This window comes from Hypanus sabinus, chromosome 7 (genome assembly GCF_030144855.1).
Source record: "Hypanus sabinus isolate sHypSab1 chromosome 7, sHypSab1.hap1, whole genome shotgun sequence".
NCBI lineage: Eukaryota > Metazoa > Chordata > Chondrichthyes > Myliobatiformes > Dasyatidae > Hypanus > Hypanus sabinus.
In genome coordinates this window covers 37,059,342-37,074,889 of record NC_082712.1, presented here as the reverse complement: position 1 = coordinate 37,074,889, position 15,548 = coordinate 37,059,342, and the positions used below count along the sequence as shown (strand labels likewise).

Sequence of the window (15,548 nt, the reverse complement as noted above, 5' to 3'; positions counted from 1 at the left end):
GTAGATGGAGTTCAACCCAGATAAGTGTGAGGTGGTTCATTTTGGTAGGTCAAATATGATGACAGAATATAGTACTAATGGCAAGACTCTTGGCAGTGTGGAGGATCAGAGGAATCTTGGAGTCCGAGTCCATAGGACACTCAAGGCTGCTGCGCAGGTTGACGCTGTGGTTAAGAAGGCATATGGTGTATTGGCCGTTATCAATTGTGGGATTGAGTTTAGGAGCCAAGAGGTAATGTTGCAGCTATATAGGACCCTGGTTAGACCACACTTGGAGAACTGTGCTCATTTCTGGTCACCTCAGTATAGGAAGGATGTGGAAACCATAGAAAAGGTGCAGAAGAGATTTACAAGGATGTTGCCTGGATTGGGGAGCATGCGTTACGAGAACAGGTTGAGTGAACTCGGCCTTTTCTCCTTGGAGCGATGGAGGATGAGTGGTGACCTGATAAAGGTATATAAGATGATGAGAGGCATTGATTGTGTGGATAGTCAGAGGCTTTTTCCCAGGATTGAAATGGCTAGCACAGTTTTAAGGTGCTTGGAAGTAGGTACAGAGGAGATGTCAGAGATATGTTTTTTACGTAGAGAGTGTCAAGAGCGTGGAATGGGCTGCTAGCGACGGTGGTGGAGGCCGATACGATTGGGTCTTTTAAGAGACTCCTGGACAGATATATGGAGCTCAGAAAAAAATAGAGGGCTATGGGTAACCCTAAGTAATATCTCAGGTAAGGACATGTTCGGCACAGCTTTGTGAGCCGAAGGATCTGTATTGTGCTGTAGGTTTTCTATGTTTGTCTAAAATCAAACTACATTTAAAATATAGATTGCAGTGCCTATTAAATGACAGAAGCGATAGTTTAAAAAAAAGGATAGTAACAAGTATATGGTCCAGAAGTATAAATGAAAGAAGTAATATCATTCAAAATTAGAAAACTGCAAATGCTGTAAGTCTGAAATAAAACAAAATGTGCTGGAAACACTCAGTAGGTCATGTCTGAAATCTGTGTATAAGAAAAACAATTAAAATTTCAGGTCTAAGAACAAGGGAAAATACAAAACAATTTAATTTGGACGAAAGGAACATCTCAGATAGAGTGAAGCTGGGTTTAGTGACAACTTGCTGAAGGAGTAGTCGGGTCAATCTGCAGGCCAACCCTAAACTTAGCGTTTCAATTCTCTATCTCACTTCTACTCTAACCTATCTCTGGCATTCTGCACTGTTATTATGAGGCCTATCTGAAGCTTGAGAAATTGCAGGTCTCATTTTCTCATTGGACATGAATTATTGAATTCATCAACTTGAGTAATTTGCTTTCTCTTTTTGTATCAGAAGTGGCTAGCTATCCTATAATATTGTCTCAGCTTTTTTGTCTCTGCTTGCGTGGCTAGACCTCTTGACATACCCTACACTTTGCATTTTACAGCTTTCTAGATTCCTTAGTTTGTGTTTGTCTGTTACTGCCTTCATTTCACACCGCTTAAATTTCTCTGTGTTACATAAAAGGAATACCACTGACAATCTGAAGTGAAATGGGAAATATAAGAAATGTTTACTTAAGCAGAGATTGCTCTAGTTATTTTGGCTATGTCATATGTCATTTGTTAAATTTCAAAAATAGACTTTATTCATCATAAAAAAAAATATATACAGGATTCCCCTGCTATGCAAAGGTAGAGTGTTCCTATGAACTGGTTCGTAAGCCTGACTGTTGTAAACTGAAGAAGCAATTACCATTTATTTATATGGGAAAAATTAGTGAGCATTCGCAGACCCAAAAAATAACCTACCAAATCATGCCAAATAACACTTAAAACCTAAAATAATAGTAATATATAATAAAAGCAGGAATGATCTGATCAATACACAGCCTATATAAAGTAGGAATACGGGAGTAGGTTTGTGCAGAGTGCGGGAGCAAAACAAGCTAACGAGCAAGGGGTTTGCTGCAATTATCAGAAAACTTTAAAATTGACGTTAGCGGCTAGTTGTGACATGTTCTGCAATGGCATCGGCATCATCTGATATCAAAGTTAAAGAATTGGACAAGCGTCCTTCAGGGCAGGCTTTTGAGTTGATCCTGAGCCCATCTGCAGCTGAAGCTATTCCAGAATTTCCTCTTTCTCCCCCCCCCAAGAAGAAAGAACTTTCGCTTGAAGAAATTCAACGCAAACATGAAGCCGCAGAGATCAGGCGAAAGTCACAAGAAGCAGAGGTGCTGAAACAATTGGCTGAAAAACGAGAACATGAGAAGGAGGTACTTCAGAAAGCTATTGATGAACAAAATAACTTCAAGAAAATGGCAGAAGAGAAACTGACCACAAAGATGGAAGCCAACAAGGAGAACTGTGAAGCTCAACTAGCGGCCAAACTGGAGCGTTTAAGAGAGAAGGAAAAGCAGGTGGAAGAAGTGAGGAAGAGTAAAGAGATCAAAGAAACAAAAGACTAATTCCTTCCCCCCTCCTTCATTTGGAATTTCAGTGTTTTTTTTTCAAACATCCAAAGATGTTTTTAATTGGCCAGTGTGTTTATGGAAATTAATTTGTAAATGCAGTTGTGTGCAACTGAGAGCCAAAAGCTCTTTGGAGAAGGAAGGATTGTATTTGTATGCTTTCCACCTTTTTTTGTAAACATTCTTGTGGGTTTTTTCCTGATGTAGATACTTTGAACTGCATTTTGTTTTCTACTAGTAGTGAATTGAATAGAATTGCTGGTTCAGGTTAGTGTATTTGTGAAAGTGTAATTTCCAGCATGCTTTACTGATGTGTTACATGTTTAGTTCATTAGTGTGTAACTATATAAACTTGCCTAACCAGTTGCACCTGTCTTTAACTTCAATAAAACTGGACATTAAAAAAAATAAAGTAGGAATACTTTTCTGCAATCATTGCTGTCCACTGTAGCAAAAATCTCATGCAAGCGCTCTTGGCAGAAACACCTGGTGCAAGTGCTCTCGCAGAAGCATTCTTTCCAGTAACCCTTAAGCTATGAAATACCAAATAACACATAAAAATACACGGCCTGTATAAAGTAGAAATAATGTATATACTGCGTAGTTTCACTTACCAGAATCGGGAAGGCAGTGAGCACACTGATAATGGTGTGTTAGGCTGAGTCGTCGGGAGATTGGGATGGTGGGAGACTGGGGTGTCATCTCATCGTCGTCTGTTTCCATCAGGGCAGGCAGGTCACCTTCTATGTCTGCCTGCCTCGATGTCGAAGGTCGAGTTTCGTCATCTGCTGTGGCTGATGTGGAAAGCTTGAAAAACGACAGTTTGCTTGACTGCTTAGCCTCACGCATTTTTCTATCGTACAGTTCTTTGTAAGCACTCAAACCATCCTGCAAATATGTCCTAAACCTACGTACCCTTTCAAAATTAAAGTTGTACTTTTCTGCAATCATTGCAGCATTGTCAATCGCAGCGAAAATCTCATGCAATTGTTTCATGTTCAGTTCCTGGATGACTTCACTTTACTGCGTTCGGTTACTGCGTTCGGTTTCAATTGTTATCCTTTCCTCTTTATCAGCTCTTCATCTGTCAGTTCTTTGTCATGGGATGCCAAAACCTCTTCAACATCATCTTCGTCATCTTCCACAAACCCAGCCTCCCTAGCCAAACTCCCTGTGTCCTTACTTCGTTCACCATGATCGAAACGCTTAATTATATCTAGTTTCACGCTAAGTGCCCTTACACGCTCTTTTAGGCTTTTCTGATACCTTAGAGTTCATCTTGCTAACAGATGCACACAATAAATCGACATAAAACACAGATGCTCACAGGCACATGTTTAAGCAATGCCAGCTAGAATGCAGTTCCGGGGAGAAGCTTGACTGCTAGGCGTGTGCACTGCCTTTTTTCATAACAGTGAAAACACCTTCTGTTAGCGAAAACAATTAACTAATGTAGGTCTTTCGTAACAGCGAAGTGTCGTAAAGTGAACATTTGAAAAATGGGACACGTGTGTGTGTGTGTGTGTATACACACACACACACACACCAACAGTGCACAAGACTTATACTGTATATTCATGGTCATTACGTTAACTAGCGTAAGTTCTTTTAAAATAAACATAGCACCATTACCACCTAAAAGCTGTTACTTTCTCCAAACTGTAAGACTGATCAACATCTCCACCTGTCCATACCCCGAACCTGTAGCGGGTACCCGTTGATCCCAGGGGATCATGGGTTTTCACCTCTGGTGGACTGTGTTCTTTCCAGTCCACAAGGCTGAGTGGGAAGATTTGAAGAAACGACTGTTGCCCATGCAGCGGGTTCCCCCTCTTTACGTCACTGATGTAGTCCAAGGGAAGGGCAAGTGCCGATACAGCTTGGCACTAGTGTCATCACAGAGGTTGCCAGAAGGAAGTTGTCAACAACATCAGTCTGCCTCAGGGACCTCAGCTCTGGATTTCTTCCTCAGGGTTTACTCCCAAAGACTTTCTCAAGAGTGGGTATGACCACAAGGCAGTGGAGGTTTAAAATCAGAGTCTTCCTTCTCCTAGTGGACTGCTATCCAAGGCTGATGAGCCCCACCTGCCTGAAACAACTGGTTTTAAAGTGCCAGTGGTCCGCCTTTGCCCTTTTTCTTGTCAATAGAAACAGTTCCGCTGGGCCTAGTAGCTACGCCATGTGAAGGGCAAGAGTTGGACTTGGTTGTCAGAGGCTGTATGTATCGCATGCCATTTGGAACATTTTATAGGTAGTGGGAGCTTATCTCCACTACCACCCCTGGCTATGACACCCTTAAGAACCTCACACCTGAACCACCACTATTTTATCATTTTCTGTCAGGGTCATCTTATGCAGAGACAGTCCTGTGCCTAGCATCACTTTAGTGCAGTTAATATGCAAGCCAACTTTTGTATTTACATTTATTGTTTTTTATTATTATTATTATGTTCTCTATCTTATTACATTTATTTTGTGCTGCAGCTGATCTGGACTAATAATTATTTAATTCTTAACACTTGTGTACTGGAAATGATATTAAATAATCTTGAATTTTGATGTGACTTTCATTGTTTTCTCCCTGATACGAGAACAAATAACATAAATGACTGACTGTAGAGTTTGGAGAATGATAAGGTGGGTGGCATGAAAAAAAAAGTATTAAGTGATTATACCCTATGTATTAGGCCAGCATCAATAACATGGATGAATATGTGGCTGGAGGAAAGTGGTGTAGGAGAGAAAAGTTGGGTTTCCTCAGGCAGTGACTTCTGCTACCTTTCAAGCTCAGAATTTAGGAGAAATCAGTCACAGTTGCTTCCGGGGCATCTGAAGTGTTCTTGAAGTTCCCACGTACTATAATTGCAGGTTAATAGGTCTGAGTTTCCTGATAGTGTTCTAAGAACTTATGGTAGTTTTTCTCTATTCCCTTTTTAGATACACTGACTATTATTTGATACTTTGATTAAACTACAAACACTTTACCCTTATTTTGTATTAAATACAATTTTGTTCTCGCATTTAAACTATGTAGAAGCTGAAATATTACCAACTTAAAAAATCTATAGAACTTTGAGATACAATGATGATAATCCACAAAGATATTTCTTTTGGGGCCAGAATAATAATGAGTATTAATAGCTCGCCATGATTTTACTTTGTGTTAAAACGAACTTAAGGTTGTATATTTCAGTCTAGAGCCTGTTGTAGTTTAATATTATCCAGTTTATAATGTTATCAGTGGTTCTTCATTCTGTAGCAAATAAACAGAAAATACTGGAAACACTAAGGCCAGATAATGAGTTTGGAATATATATTGATTAGTCACTATTTGTCTCCTATAAATAGTTGGTGTATTGGGTATTTCATTCATTTTGCTTTTAGATTTTCATCCTTCACTTTTTTTAACTGCAAGAAGAATGGCCTGAATCTCCTGATAATTTAGTAGCTCTGCATGGAACTTGTCTCCTAAGTGTCAGAACTCCTGAATGTATGCATAAGTCTCCATTGACGGGATTATTTGTTCGAAATCTGAACCACTTGTAGATTTCAGCAGTTTTCCAGCACTTGTCCTCAGTAATCTGTTTCCTTGCCTGTAAACCCATGTTTTTGATTGGAGAAGAATAACTGTGGGAGGAGGTTAGGGTAATTGACATTTAATAGAGTTAAATGTTCAGAATATTTCCAGTGATATTTAATAACTTTAAAAATTGAATTGTTAAATTTTAATGTTTTGCAACTTTGTGCCAAAGACTTTGAGATTGTTTGAACATTAGCCATTAGATGTTTTCTCTATAATCATGATTTAAAACAGCATTAGAGGAAATTTGATTAAGGGACCTCACTCCAATTATGAAGAGATAGAGGGCAAATAAATGGTACATCCTTAGTTCAGGGTTTAGGCCAGTAATAAGCATGCCTGATGGTTTACAACCAAATATGTGTTTACACTTTTCCAGAGGAATAATCTATATATTTTATTCAAATTTCTAATCATTGCTGCTTTCCATCATATAGGTCATCTGTGGCCTCCATGTATCCGTGTGATGGTAGTGCGATCACCAGTCCTGGAACCTGGTACACTGTTCATTATCACTGCAGAAAAGTCAGCTACTATTGGAAGGTACAGGAAAATATAAAATTTTATAAACAAAGTTAATTAAAAGAATGTTATTTATCTTGGAATAAGGATTTGAACTAGCATTGTATTGTAAGGTTTTTGCAAAATTTAATGGGAAGAAGTAGTCTTCCCTTGAGTTCACTTTCATAATAATTCATACTGTTTTTTCTTTGTAATGATGAATGCTATTCTTAAAGATTATCAGCATTGATATTAATGGCCTTAAATAATTTGTTTAGAGGAAGTGATCATTCTAAATTTTAAAAGCATTTTTAAACATTCTTCCCAGTTCTAATGATCTGAAGCTCATATATTGATTGCCATACACAAAGAAAGCACTAGTGAACAATAGGGTGGTCACAGTCAAGAGTTTAGGCTTCAGATAGTAGATGGATGACCACTAGGAAAAGTAAGGTGAATAAGCAGTTAGTGCAGGGTTCATCTGTGGCCATTCCCCTCAGCAACAAGTATGTCCCTTTAAACACTCCTGTTTGGGTGGGGGGGGGGGGGTTAAACTAACTTGGCAGGGGATAGGAACGGGAGTGATAGGGCTGAGGATTGGGCAGTTGGTATAAAAGTAGATTCAATATGAAGTGAGACTGTGAGGAAGTCCAGACAGATGATGGGGCAAAATTACTGTCAAATGGATGAGCTGAACTGTAGCATACACCGTATCAATATGACAGGCAGGTTGACAGAGAGAGTGGAGTGGCTTGTTGGTAAAAAAAAATAATATCAGGTCCTTAGAAAAACATGACAGGATTGTAAGATGTAGAATCCTTTGGGATTGAGTTAAGAAACTGCAAGGGTAAAAAGATCCTGGTGGGAGTTACAGACAGGCATCAAAACAGTAGACAGTATGTGGGATACAAATTACAGTGGGAGATAGAAAAGTCATATATATAAAGGGCAATGTTATGATAGTGATGGAGGATTAGAGTATGCAGCTAGAATGCAGAAACTCAAGTTAATACTGAATCCCAAGAGAGGGAATTTGTCAATTCCCTCTGAGGTGACTTTTTAAAGCACCTTGCAGTTGAGCCCATGAGGGGAAAGGCAGTTCTGGATTGGGTGTTGTGTAATGAGTCAGCTTTAATGAAGGCACTTGAGCTAAAGGAATCTTCAGGAGGCAGTGATTATAATATGATAAAACTCACCCTGTAGTTCGAGAGAGAGAGTAGATAAAGTCAGACATATCAGTATTGCACTGGAGTAATGGAAATTATAGAAGTATGAGAGAGCACCTAGCCAAAATTGATTGGAAGGGGACACGAGCAGGGATGACAGCAGAACAACTGTGGTTGGAGTTTTTGGGGGCAATTCAGAAGGTGCAGGACAGATATATCCCAAACATGAAAGGTATTCTAAAGGGAGGAAGGTACAACCATGGTTGACAAGAGAAGTCAAAGACAGTATAAAGGGAGGGCATATATTATAGCAACAATTTGTGCAAAGTCAGAGGATTGGGAAGCTTTTAAAAATGAACAGAAGGTAACTGACACACATGAGGCTGCTTAACAAGATAATAGCCTATAATATTACAGGAAAATATTAGCATGGACAGAACATTGCAGGAGGCAAAGAATGGATTCAGAATAGAGGGATCCCTCTAGAACAGAAATTTCTTTACCCAGAGCATGTGAATCTAGAATTCATTGCCACAGACATCTGTGAAGGCTAAGTCATTGAGTATATTTAAAGTGGAGTTTGATATGTTCTTGATTAGTTAGGGCATCAAAGGTTAAGGGGAGAAGGAAGGAGAATGGGGTTGAGAGGGATAATAAAGTAGCCATGATGAAATGGCAGAGCAGACTCAATGGACCTAATGGGCGAATTCTGCTCCCAAGTCTTATGGTCTTAATACAAGTGCACAGATTGGGTCTTCCAACAAAATAATTTTCTTTTTAAAGTGCCAACATGACTCATTTGATTACCTTAATGGAATATCTGAATTCACTGAGAAAAGTAACTTGTTTAACGAGTACGGTACATAAAATGTACTTTGTTCTGGTCAGTGTTAGATGACAAAATTCTTCCTTCTAATTTTATGCTGTACATGCTACATAATCATCATTCACTTACTAATTCTCAAATTTGTTAAATTTGTACCAATTAAAATTAAAAGTAAAGATGATTTGTTATGAAATGGTGATTTACCAAAGAACTTGAATATTTGCCTGTTAAGCTGTCTTCTTTCCAGTATCTCTGAATTGTTTAAATATTTTTCCATACACAGTTCTGTTACTGACACAGAGAATTACAATATGATTGTGAGATGTACAGCACTTCTAAGAGAGGCAGGGATTTTCTTGGATATTTTTGTCACTTTTACATTAAATAATGCCCAATATTAAATTTCATAAAATGGAAATGAATAAAAACCATTGTATAAAGGATTGACTTCTAAAGCAGGGGGTTCCCAACTTTTCTTTATGCCACGGACCAGTCCATGGACCCCAGGTTGGGAACGCCTGGTCTAAAGTAATTTGGTAGCAGAACAGAATATAGTACAATGCATTCTACTAAGTATATGATTCTTTTTAACAGAGAGAAAGATATGGGCCATGCCATCAGAATAGCTGAACTGGGAGTCAGTAAGGTTAGTTATATGATTATATTAAACTGTACAAAGCAGAAATAGAATGGAATATAAATGATTATCGCTAATGATTAATTACTTTTAAGAGATTTAACCTAATTTTATTCTAAAAGCTATTACTTTTTTTCATCATGGAATGTAATATTAATGCAAGTTTGAGTAAGATATTAAAATGCCAGGTTCTTGGTATCTTGAATAGCAGCAATTTATCAAATGTAGATTGATGCTGTAATCTGGAGCACAATGAAGGATCAGGCAGCACTGTGGAGGCAGAGAATAGTTGACACAAAATGGGACTTGGGACAGGCTATCTACCAACATCTTTTATAAACCTACCAATTCCCAAGGCTATCTTGACTACACCTCTTCCCATTCTGCCTCCTGTAAAAATGCCGTTCCCTTTTTTCAGTTCCATTGTCTCCGCTACATTTGTTCCCAGGATTACTTTCCCTTCCAGGGTATTAGAGATGTCATCCTTCTATTCCCCACTCTGGCCTCTTACCTCTTCTCACCTTCCTATCGCGCCACCCTGGTGCTGCTCCTTCCTTCCTTCCTCCCATGGTCCTCTCTTCTCTCTTATCAGATACCTTCTTCTCTAGCTCTTTACCTTTCCCACCCACCTGGCTTCACGTGTCACCTTCTAGTTTATCCTCCTTCCCCCTCCCTCTACCTTTTTTATTCTGGCATCTTTCCTCTTCCCTTCCAGTCCTGATGAAAGGTCTCAGCCCAAAACATCAACTGTTTATTCATTTTCATAGATGCTACCTGACCTGCTGAGTTCCTCCAGCAATTTGTATGTATTGCTCTCTGTTAGACAATGGCCTGATTTTAAATTTCTAATTCTACTTAAGACCACAGATGCATCTTAAGTAGAATTAGAAACTTAAAATTAGGCCAAAATATGTAGGAAATTCTCTAGTCAGACAATATCTGTAGAGAAAGGAATGATTTTCATTTCATCAAAATTGGTGGAAAATGGAAGTCAGGTCTGTTTCTGAAGAAATTTGTCAAACGGAAGTACAAATGCTTCCTCCACAGATGCTACAAGTTCTACTACTGAAATTTGTATTTTAGATTTGCTGTAATTGGCCTTTCTTCTATATAAACTTTTTGGTATTGTTATTCTATTTGTTTCCTTGTTAAGGAATTCCTTTGAGCCTTAACATGCTTCGAATTTGATAATTCTTTGATAATTCGAATTTGATAATGCAAGTTTGAGTAAGATATTAAAATGCCAGTTTCTTGGTATCTTGAATAGCAGCAATTTATTGCTGAAGTTGAGCATACAATTCCATGCCATTTAAGATGGTTGTTTAGTATTTTTGAAAATATAGTTTCTTTATTTTTTTCACATCTTAATTTTCATCTTGTTTAGTTCCATGCTGAAGTATATTTTGATCAAGATCTGCAAAAGTACATGCTTGTAGACAAGGGGAGCCAAAACGGGACTGTTGTCAATGGGAACAGGATCCTTGCTGTAAGAATGTTATTTTAATCAGATTGTAAGATATTTTGCATCAACTATTTTAGCACAGAGTGCAGGTATGATAATTTAAACAGAAATTAAGATGCTGTTCTTTATAAGGTAAATCTTAATTTCAATAGATTAATATGACCTTGAGTTCGAGTTCAGTTTATTATCATTCAACTGTACATGTGTACCATCAAATGAAACAATGTTCCTCCAGACCAAGGAGCACAACACAGTACATATAACTCTCACACATAACCTAAAGCAATATTAACACCAGTAGATGATTAATAAGGTACATTTACAACAAATTGTAAAATAAACAGTATAACACCACTGGTACTTCATACATGATGAGAGCTGGGTGGTGATAGGGAGTTCAGTAGCCTTGTGGCCTGGGGGTTGAAGCTGATACCCATCCTAACAGTTCTTGTCCAAATGCTATGGTACCTCCTGCCTTATGGGGGTAAGGGAGGTCAAAGAGATGATTAGACAAATGGGAGTGATCATGGGCAATGCTAAGGGCCCTGGATATGCAACACTCCTGATAAATATGATGGGTGGAAGAGAGCCCTGATAATGATCCTCTCAGCAGTCTTTGCATCTTTTATATGGACTTGTGGTCAGATCCCTTGCAATTCCCATAACAGATGGTGACGCACTTGGTCAGACACTCGTGATGGTGCTTGTGTTCAATAAAAAAAATTGTTATACTGAGGGCTAGGGATGTGGTGAGGTAGCCTCACTTGCTTCAGTCTCCTTAGGAAGTGGAGGTGTTGCTGTGCTTTCTTGACAAGAGGTGGTGTTGAAGAGCAAAGTGAGATCGTCTGTTATGTGTACTCCCAGAAACTTGGAGCTCCTAACTCTCCTTGGAGGAACTGTGCTTGTGCAGTGAGGAGTGGTTCCACCTACATCTTCCTAAAGTGCACAGTCATCCCTTTGGTCTTGTCCGTGTTCAAGTTGTGCTTGCACTATTCTACCAGACACTCTACCTCCTCTCCGTACATTGTCTTGACGTCATTGTTGATGAGGGCAACCATTGTTGTGGCATGATGGTACAATTTGAACTGGATCTTGCAGTGCAGTCATGTGTCAGCAGCTTCAACAGCAGTGGATGGAGCTTGAGTTCAGTGTTTAAAAATGAGTGCTACTGTTGCTGATGTCTCTTGGTTGGTCTTGTATCAATTTTCACAGAAAGGTTTAGGATTCTCACAAAATGCCTTAGTTCCTCTCCATGAAAGACAACTCGCCTTTAAGTAGGTGCACTAAATAGGAACCCTTGAGCAGAACTTTGAAGTTACTTCAAGTAAGATACTACACAGTAAGTTCCAACTCAACAAAAGAGGCAAATGTCACGCTGATTTCCATAAGCTGGCAGATGAATAAGTTTTGAGGTTGAGCTTCTGGCCTTAGTAAAAGGATCTTTTAAGTTGTATGTCAGAAAAACGCTTTCTTCTGAAATAACCATAATTGTGAAAATTGTATGTTGCTTAAAAAATTGAATTTATCACCACTTCACTTTCTGTAAACTAGATAATTTAGACTGGAATAGTACAAAAGTAACTAAAATTCAGATTTTAAAGACATTCATTCATTTTACTCTAAACATTTTCTGAAATATGGTGCTACAAGATGCTTAGTGGTGTCACTCTTGTCGTCACGGGTTATTTCTGAGCTGTGGAAATAAAACAATGCAAAGATTATGTATGGTATTCAATTGCTAGTTATATTGTAAAAATAGTTGTACTCAAACTGCTATTCTGGAATCAAATGGAAAAATTAATGCAATGTAATTAAAATCTGCTTGTCAATTTGCAGCTCAGTGTGTGTTTTTTTTAAATTTCAGGTAAAAAATAAATGTGATCCCCAAGGGTTGGAACATGGTGATGAAGTAAAATTTGGGGAAACAGTATTATCATTCCACATCCATCCTGGAAGTGAAACATGTAATGGCTGTGAACCAGGCCAGGTTATAGCTCACCTGCGCCTCAATAAAAAAGAAGAATCTGTAGGTAACTGAATGTAGTTAATTTTTCAGGTTATTTTTATTATTTTGTGTATTCCACCCTGGCGCTATTTAGATGCATTAGTTTTGGAACTAATGATGCACTGTTCTCCCATATTTGCGATTATCTTGTCAATTGAACTGACAATATTGAATTTGCTTTGGGGATCTCAATAGAAATGACTGCTTATGTTTTTTTGAGTTTTTCAAAAGTCTAATAATGTTCTGCATAGAACAGTAAAGAAAGAAATGAACCATTATTCAGGCTACCTTCTGCAAAGATACAATCAATCGTAGTTATAAAATCTTTTGTTTTCTTTAGTCAAATTTACAGTATATTGTCTACTGTTAGTAAGCAGGTATCACTAGTTCAAAATGTCAGTTATTGTTGCAGTAACCTGAGGTGGAAGTCATGAGCAGAATTAAAATTGGCAGTTTCTTGTCAATGGGTTACAGCATTCTTATTTGCATACCAAGGTTGGTTTTAATCCTTATGTTTTGAAATCAGATTTAATCACAGTGTGTGTGTAGGAGCCCAAGAGTGTAATTCTATATTGTTAGAGAAGGTAAGTAATGGCAGTTGGTTCTCTTACACCTTTTAAGATTATCCAGAAGCACATAGGTGTATTTAACAATAGAGGTTTTCCAGTAACATTGTTTCTGGTAAGATGTTGGCACACTTGGACAAGGTAACTTCTACAGGGCCAACCAAGGTTGTTACTGTCTTTTATAAGTATATTTTTTATGATTGCAAGATCCTGCTGGACTTTAAGAACTTAAAGTACTATAGGGCTACCCCATCAGCAAGATTCTCATTGGCAGAGAAACAGAAGGAGCTGGATTTGGTGCAAATTGTGCTGCTGCCTGCATGAGAGAGGCGTTGGAGTGAGTGTGAGAAGAAGGTATGCAGTCTTAACAGTGAGTGCCCATGTACACCCATGATTGTGTAGCCAAGTTTCCATCGAACTCAATATATAAGTTTGCTGATGACACCACAATTGTAGGCCGTATCTTGGGTAATGATGAGACTGAGTACAGAGAGGAAATTAAGAACCTGGTAGCATGATGCAAAGACAATAACCTATCCCTCAACGTCAGCACGACGAAGGAATTGGTTGTTGACTTCAGAAGGAGTAGCGGACCACATGACCCCATCTACATTGGTGGTGCGCGGGTGGAACAGGTCAAAAGCTTTAAGTTCCTCAGGGTGAATATCACAAATGACCTGACTTGGTCTAACCAAGCAGAGTCCACTGTCAAGAATGCCCACCAGCGCCTTTACTTCCTGGGAAAGCTGAAGAAATTTGGCCTGTCCCCAAAAATCGTCACTAATTTTTATAGGTGCACCGTAGAAAGCATTCTTCTAGGGTGCATCACGACCTGGTATGGAAGTTGTCCTGTCCAAGGCTGGAAGAAGCTGCAGAAGATTGTGAACATAGCCCAACACATCACACAAACCAATCTTCCATCATTGGACTCACTTTACACCACACGTTGTTGGAGCTGTGTTGCCAGGATAATCGAGGACATGACCCACCCAGCCAACACACTTTTTGACCCTCTTCTCTCCGGGAGAAGGTTCAGGAGCTTGAAGATTCGTATGGCCAGATTTGGGAACAGCTTCTTTCCAACTGTGATTAGGCTGCTGAACAGATCCTGACCCGGATCTGGGTCATACCTTCCAAATATCCAGACCTGACTTGCACTACCTTACTTTCCCTTTTCTATTTTCTAATTATGATTTATAATTTAATTTTTTTATTATATTTACTTCGATTTTGTACTTAAGGGAGCGTGAAGCGCAGAATCAAATATCGCTGTGATGATTGTACGCTCTAGTATCAATTGTTTGGTGACAATAGAAGTAAAGTAAAAGTATCTCCCATTACAATTTCTCCAGCATAATTTTCTATCGGTCCTATATCTACTCTCACCTGTTTTTTACTCTTTATATACTTGAAAAAGCTTTTAGTATCCTCTTTGATATTATTTGCTAGCTTCCTTTCATAGCTCATCTTTTCCCTCTTCATGACCTTCTTAGTTTCCTTTTGTAAGCTTTTAAAAACTTCCCAATCCTCTGTCTTCCCACTAATTCTTGCTTCCCTGATGGGGGATAGGGAAGGAGGATAGTGAAGTGATAGGTGAAGCCAGGTAGGTAGGAAAGGTTGGAGGAGAATGATTCTGATAAGAGAGGGAAGTGGACCATGGGAGAAAGGGAAGGAGGGGCACCGGGGAAGGTGATAGGCTGGTGAGAAGTGGTAAGGGGCCTCAGTGGGGAATAGAACAGAGGAGGGGAGGGAATTTTTTTTTAACCAGAAAGAGAAATTGATATTCATACCATCAGGTTGGAAACTACCCAGACGGAATATAAAGTGTTGCTCCTCCACCCTGAAGGTAGCCTTATCATGGCACAAAAGGAGGCCATGGCCCAACACGTCGGAACAGGAATGAGAATTGGAGCTAAAATGTTTGGTCACTGGGAAGTTCTGCTTTTGGTAGATGGAGTAGAGATGCTCAATGAAGCAGTCTTCCAATTTATAACAGCTCACACTAATGTAAAGTAGGCCACGTCAGGAGCACCAGACACAATAGAAACAAAAACTTGGAACAGTTATAGGCTGCAATCCAAATACAGTATTTGTTTTAAACAGTGCATTTCTTACAGTTCTTCCCTTCAGGTTTCCGCATCAGGTCTTTACCTCTGCTTCATCTCTGAAGTATTACCCTAACTGTTACAGACTGGTAAATAATATGAGTATTCAGCCTTTTATTGTTTCAAATTATTTCACTGGCATAACCTTGAGCTCCTTGAGTTTACTAGTACTAAAATACAATTTACAGAACTACAGGCTCCCTTTTTTCAATGACAAAATAGCCGTGCTATTTTAATTGATATTTGG

At 38.8% G+C, this 15,548-nt stretch overlaps 2 protein-coding genes across 4 annotated transcripts in view; both read left to right on the top strand.

Moving 5' to 3' along the window:
- Positions 1–15,548, top strand: part of aggf1 (angiogenic factor with G patch and FHA domains 1) — a 74,239-nt gene that overhangs the window by 35,409 nt on the left and 23,282 nt on the right. For all 3 annotated transcript variants that reach the window (XM_059974496.1, XM_059974497.1, XM_059974498.1), the window contains 4 exons: positions 6,471–6,576; positions 9,121–9,172; positions 10,548–10,649; positions 12,490–12,655. In XM_059974496.1, the coding sequence (XP_059830479.1) occupies positions 6,471–6,576; positions 9,121–9,172; positions 10,548–10,649; positions 12,490–12,655 (426 nt within the window). The remainder of the gene's footprint in view (positions 1–6,470; positions 6,577–9,120; positions 9,173–10,547; positions 10,650–12,489; positions 12,656–15,548) is intronic.
- On the top strand, positions 1,928–2,996 carry LOC132396700 (stathmin-like). Its single transcript, XM_059974501.1, has one exon. It carries the CDS (start codon positions 2,007–2,009, stop codon positions 2,448–2,450), a length of 444 nt encoding a protein of 147 aa, XP_059830484.1. The 5' UTR covers positions 1,928–2,006; the 3' UTR covers positions 2,451–2,996.

Bases quoted from the DNA above. Each gene is read 5' to 3' on its own strand.
- LOC132396700 (XM_059974501.1), top strand. From the start codon at position 2,007: ATGGCATCGGCATCATCTGATATCAAAGTTAAAGAATTGGACAAGCGT.